Source organism: Ursus maritimus, unplaced genomic scaffold (genome assembly GCF_017311325.1).
Source record: "Ursus maritimus isolate PB19 unplaced genomic scaffold, ASM1731132v1 scaffold_33, whole genome shotgun sequence".
Taxonomy (NCBI): domain Eukaryota; kingdom Metazoa; phylum Chordata; class Mammalia; order Carnivora; family Ursidae; genus Ursus; species Ursus maritimus.
The window spans coordinates 29,698,288-29,704,147 of record NW_024425897.1 but is presented as its reverse complement, the minus strand read 5'-3'; the positions used below and the strand labels follow the sequence as shown (position 1 = coordinate 29,704,147).

General features: G+C 64.6%; 1 protein-coding gene across 1 annotated transcript in view; it reads right to left on the bottom strand.

Annotated features, from left to right (window-relative positions):
* Window positions 1-258: 258 nt before the first annotated feature.
* Window positions 259-5,860, bottom strand: part of LOC103678893 (fibrosin-1-like protein) — an 86,567-nt gene continuing 80,965 nt past the window's right edge. Inside the window, 5 exon segments of the mRNA XM_040620059.1 lie at window positions 259-1,775; window positions 1,777-1,919; window positions 1,921-2,500; window positions 3,501-3,699; window positions 3,917-4,000. Of these exon segments, the coding sequence (XP_040475993.1) occupies window positions 1,556-1,775; window positions 1,777-1,919; window positions 1,921-2,500; window positions 3,501-3,699; window positions 3,917-4,000 (1,226 nt within the window). The 3' untranslated portion in view covers window positions 259-1,555.

Here is a 5,860-nt window from a genome sequence, read left to right as displayed (position 1 = left end):
AGCCAGAAGACAAGGCCGAGCAGGCAGACGGGGTGGGGGTGGGCCCAGGTGGAGGCGGCCAGCAAAGGGCGGGAGGTTATCCCAGCAGCGGAACAGCCCTGGGGGTGCCGGCCCAGGCGGGGCTGGAGACGTGAGGACGAGACCCGTGAAGACGCTGAGCTTCTGGGCAAGGGTGACCGGCGGCCCAGCTCCACCCTGGAGGGGGCCGCGGACCCCCACCTTCCATAACGCCACACAGAACACCCGACCACGTTGTGATCCAAAATCAAGGCTGTATTTATCTTCATTGATTGACACGAGAACTCAGTGTTCAGAACAACCAGAGCCCACAGTGGGAACACGGCTTGGAAATACAGAACAGAGCAGACGGCTGCAGACGGTCGAACCAACAAGGCTCAAAAGTGCAGTGGACACAGGCGTGGACATCAGGGAACAGAGAAGGACGCCGAGGACAGGACAAGGGGACGTTCGGGTGGTTATGAGAGCAAAACCGAAACCAAAAGGAGATCATGCCAGAGCCCCCGCGGGTGGAAGGCATTGCTGACGGCCTGCCAAGGACGAGAAAGTGGCCACAAGCCGCTATTTCTGTTTGCAGTGGACCCTTAGACTGTTCACTCCTAAAAACCTACTTGTCTGGTCTGGGTTCTGAGAACACTGCACGAAGAGCACTAGGGTCCACAGCCGGCCAGGCCCGGGGAGGGCGGCCCTGCTGGCTGCGGGGCTGGGGGCGTCCTGCCCGGGCCGCGGCCACACCCACCTCGGAGTGCTTGCATAGTTGAGGGTCCGCGGCAGTTAAGCTTCTGAGCCCGTCCAACTGACAGCGAGTGGGTTTTTGTGACCATGTTAAACAAAGAAGCAGAGAGGTTTCTAGAAACTTTTTATAAAGTCTACCTAGGTTAAGAATTTAATAACGTCATATGTTTATATTAACAGACTATTTACATATTTCATTTGTTTTTTTTTTTAAAAACAAACCAAAAAAGAAATCCTCTTATGCTTCTGCATAAGGCAAAAAAAGTTTTGTACATGATTATTAATTATTATTTTAATATATATCTGTAACTTCGGTTCCAAGTACCAAGGGAGGGCCAGGCCGGCCCTGAGGGGGGGCCTCACAGTGCGCTGGACAAAATGACCGTTTTTTTCTCCATAAATAAGACAAAAGATCCTGGGGCTCTAGAAAGGGATCTGAGGCCTTTACATTGCAAATCTGAACTGAAGATAAAAAAGCAAAAGTTCCTTTTTTGTTTGTTTTTAAAGATCTAAAGAGCACAAAATTGAAAAAAATACAAATCTATTAAAAACGCTTCTCACCTGTGGGAAAAGATGTACAAACTTGAATTCTCCTCCAGTAGCCTAATTTCAAGCTGGGAAAACAAAAGATCACCCCCAGCAAAGCTGTGGATGGAACTCCCCGACTGTGCAGACTTCGGGCGGTAAGCAAGTGTCACCCCAGGACTGACGGCGCTGTGCTTAGGTTCTAGAAACGTCCACGTACAAAAGTTTACAGCAGTGCATTTGTGGAAAGGTCTCTGTACACGCGGTCCCGCGGGCACTACCGCGCCTCCACCTCCTGGGGTTTGCGGGATGGAGAGTAGTCGCGCGCCTCGGGCCCATGGCCCCCGAGCGGCGGCGTAGTCCTGCTCCGCGGCGGCGGCCCGGGGGGCGTGGGGGGCCCACCCGCGGCCACCAAGCGACGCGCCAGCATTCGCGCGGCCGCGGGCGGTCGCGCCAGGAAACCGTTATTGCAGCGCGCCGGCGGCGCGCGAGCCAGTGCAGGCGCCCAGCGCGGGCAGGAGCGCGGCGCCGTCTAGGTGCGCGGCCGGCGGTCAGGTGCGGCGGCGCCGCAGGTGCGCGGCCCGGGCGCGCTCCAGCTCCCGCGCCTCCCGCGGCGCTCTGGGCTGTTCGTGCGGCTCGCGCGTCGCGGTAGGGGCGCTCCGGGGGCTCGAAGAGGGCGGCGGGGCCCGGGGCGGGGGCGGCGGTCGGCAGGGCGCGCCGGGGCAGCTCCAGGCCGCGGTAGGCGTCGCGCAGGGGCTCCCACGGGAAGCCCAGGCGCTCGCGGGCCGCCGGGCTGGGCCCGAGCTGCAGGGGCGCAGGGGGCGCGCGCGGACGCTCGGGCGCTGGGTGCAGGCCGGCCCCTGGGGGCTCGGGCGCGTCGCTGTCTTCCCTGCGCTCCTCCTTGACCTTGATGTCGCCCTGGGGCCGCTCGGCCGGCGCCTCGGGCGGCTTTCCCGGCTCTCGGCCCAGGAGGCCCGCCAGGCGCAGGCTGTCGCCCAGGGCCGCCTTGCTGTAGGGAGACGGCGGGCGCGCGGCCATCTTGGCGCCGTCCTCCTTGGCCGGGGAGCGGCTCTCCTTGACGCGGGGCTCGGCCTCGCGCTCAGCAGGGACCCCGGGCCGGCACGGCTCGCTCTGGCCGCGGAGCAGGAGGCTGCTGACTGGGTGGCCCACGGGGGCTGCAGGTGAGGCCCGGCTCAGCAGGCGCGTCTTCTCCAGGAGGTCCCTGGGAGCGACAAGACAGACACCTTCACTCAGCTAGGGACAGGAGGGGCTTCGTCTAACACGGTGCCCGGAAGCATGCTGTTTGCTACCAAGTTCCCAGCTCTAGGACCTCAAGGTCCTTGGTGTGTGTGCGGGGGTCTCTTTAGCACCCCGTCAACACAGGGTGACAAGCCCACACCCTCCCAAGACCCCACGGTGCCCCGTGTCTTCCCTCCCCTGGATGAACGTGGAAACCAGCTCTGCAGCAGGACCCCAGAGCTCTCCCCACAGACCCAAGCCGCTCAGCCCCTGAGGCAGCACAGAGCCTCAGGGAGGAACTTGGGCCCCAAGTTCACTCTGGGGATGGGACCCTGGAGTCCTGCCTTGGCCATGGCTGACCATAGCTCCCATTCATGGGGCTCCACTGCCCTGTGCCTCTGAGCCCTTTGCCCTGAGTCCGGGGGCAGGGAGGAGGGCACGGCCCCCACAGCCTTGGCTGGGGATCCCCAACAGGAGGGATGAGGCTGGGAGCCCTCCTGCTCCTGTCCACTCCACCAGCCAGCCACAACTCAGCCGCCTCAGATCCCAGACTCCGCTGCTGACTCGAATAGTCCCCCCACCCCACCCCTGCCAGCCTAGTCCTGTGGCCCAGGGCAGCCCACTCAGCCCCATCCTCCCAGCCAGGGGACTCTCCCACAGGTCCCCTCCCAGACCTGGCCCCCACCTAGAAGATGCCGGTGGCCCCACTGCCCTGCCCTGCCCTTGCGCGGTCCCCGCAGAGGCCCTGCTGGGGCCAATGAGCCCACCTTCCCTGCCACTGCTTCCAGGAGTGGACCCACCCTCTCCGTGGGTCCTGCCCAAATCCCGCCCACCAGGAGTTCTCCATGGGGGCCTCTACTAGCCTTTCCCAGCCCTGAGGGTACAGCAAGTGGGATCTCCACACAGAGCGTGGGTGCTTGGCCCACACCCGGAGTTCTGCAAAGCTGGCTGGAGGCCACAAGAGCAGAGCGGGCGCCACTCACCGCTCCTCCCTGCCCTTGTCCGGCTCTCGGTCGTGGTTGGTCAGGGCTGAGACCCGATCGGGGTCCACAGGCTTAGGCCATGGGGGTGGTGTGGGAAAGGAGGGTGGCGCCCGGTGCAGTCGGTTCCAGGCCTCGTGGGAGCTGGGCAGGCCATGCAGTGCGGAGCTCTCCTTGGGGGCAAAGATGCCGCTGCCCTGAGCTGGAGAAGGGCGGGAATGTGAGGCCAGGACAGCGTCCCTGCCCCCACTGAGGGTGCCCTGTAGAACTGCAGGGCTGCTGGGGAGAAGCACACCATTCCTGCATCCCAGGGAGGTGGCCAGAGGGTAACAGTCAGCCAGGGGTCAGGGTGCAGCCCAAACCCACACCGGGAGCCCATGCGTGCGTGTGAGCAGGAAGCAAGCTTGGTGGTCACTCACTCAGTGCGTGGCTCCCCAGGCCTCCAAAGGCGCTGCTGCCCAGGCTCCCCAGGCCCCCGAAGGTGCCTGGCCTGCTGAAAGGGTCTGTGGGGACAACCAGGGCTCAGGCTCTGTGGCTCATGCCAGGGCTCCCACCTGCCTCCATGTGACCACCAGGCCCTCTCCTGGGACACCAGAGCATGGCAGGTGCCCCTGTACAGTCTGAGGGGTGTCCTATTTCCTGGGGTCCCCTCCCCACCCACCCGCATCCTCCCCCAGCCCTGAGGGCTGCAGAGAGCTGGCCAGCCAGCCTCCAGTGACCGGAGAGCACACGTACCTGTCAGGTGACCCGTGGTCAGAAAGCTGCTGGGATGGGCTGAGGGTCCGAACGGGTTGGTGGTGGGATAAGCAGCACCTGTGGGGGCAGGTTGGCGGGGGCCTGACAGACCTGGGGCTCCTACTCGTGGGTCATTCCCGGGGCGGAGACACCCGTTTCCTCTGGTGACCTGTCTCTACCTCCCACTGGAAGCTCACGAGGGGGAAGGGAGGGAGGAGATGGCAGTGGGGCCCCCAGAGGAGAGGGCGCCAACACAGCCCTCAAGGTGGCCCTGGAGACACTGAGCCCGGGACTTCCAACTAGAAGCTAAGAAGGGGTCCTGGCCACGGAACAGTGTCCTGGTGGACGAGGCTGCTGAAGACGGCACCTGCTCCCACAGCATCCCCCAGCTCCAGCCACTGGGGGTCGCCACACTGTCAGCTCCGCCACTCGCCGCGGTCCGCTGCCCCTGCCGGAGCCCAGGCCTGACACCACCTTCCAGGGCAGCCCAGTGGGGCACAGGCCCGAAGAGGGGCTGCTGGCCGGGGGGCTGGCCCCGCTGCGACACGGCCTCCGTCTGGAGGCGGATTTCTAAGCCGGTGCCGTGGCCGGCCCCGGCTCTCCAGCGTCCCCCAGCTTGGAGGACACCCGCACTGGAGGGTTTGCGGTTTTGCCGGGCTGCCGCGGGGAGACACGCAGTTTCTCACCTCCAGGAGCTGCCCCCCAGAAAGCTAGCCGCGCTCCCGAGTGACTCAAAGGTCAAAGACGTCAAGCCGGAAATTAGGAAATAAGCAAGCTCCCTGTGGCGCTCCTGAGGACGCGCACCCGTGCGTGGGTGACGTGCCGCTTTACGAGCACATGCGGCGAGAAACAGCCAACAAGCCGACAGGCAGGCTTCCAGCTCAAGGAGCCGGGAAAGGCAGCAGCAGGACACGGGGGGCGGGGGGCAGACACACCCATGCCAGATGGGGGCAGAGCCCCCCCGCGGGACGAGACACCCCACAGGCAGGGCCGGCCACCGGCGTCGTGACCGGGGGCCCTGGGGGGCATGCTCTGGGCGTGTGGATGGCACAGCAGGGCTGGGCTGTGTGTGGACAGGAGTCCAGGCTCCACACAGCAGAGGAAGCCAAGGCCCACCGCCTGGCCCCAGGACGAACGCACATCCTAGAGCCTCCACGGACTGCAGCCCAGATGGGAGGACCTCTGCTTTCCGAGGGACGCCCCTCTGTCCAGAGGCCAGGAACGTGTGGGAGCCAGGGGCTGGAGAAGCCCCCGTGCTCGAGGCCAGTCTGGGTGACCCTGTCCACACCCGGCACCCCAGCCTGCTGACGGGGCCCACCCACAACGACCACACGTCCAGGCGGAGGTGGCCGCAGGTGGAGGCCAGCGTGCACGAGGACAGAGCAGGGGCGTCGGGGAGAGCGAGCGGGTGACGCCCGCAGGGCCTCTACAGCTGGGAAGGGGCGTAGCAGACCCTTCTGAGGTGGGCTGTGAACAGCCAGCAGTGGGAGCGCTCACACCGCGGGCCCGGCCGGCCTCGGAAGCGTGTGAGGCTGGGAACTCGGGGCCCAGGTTCTCACTCTTCTTGGACAGCAGCGCCTCGTGAACCTCGCTCACTTGTGCAAACACCGGTTCACGCGGAGCCCCTG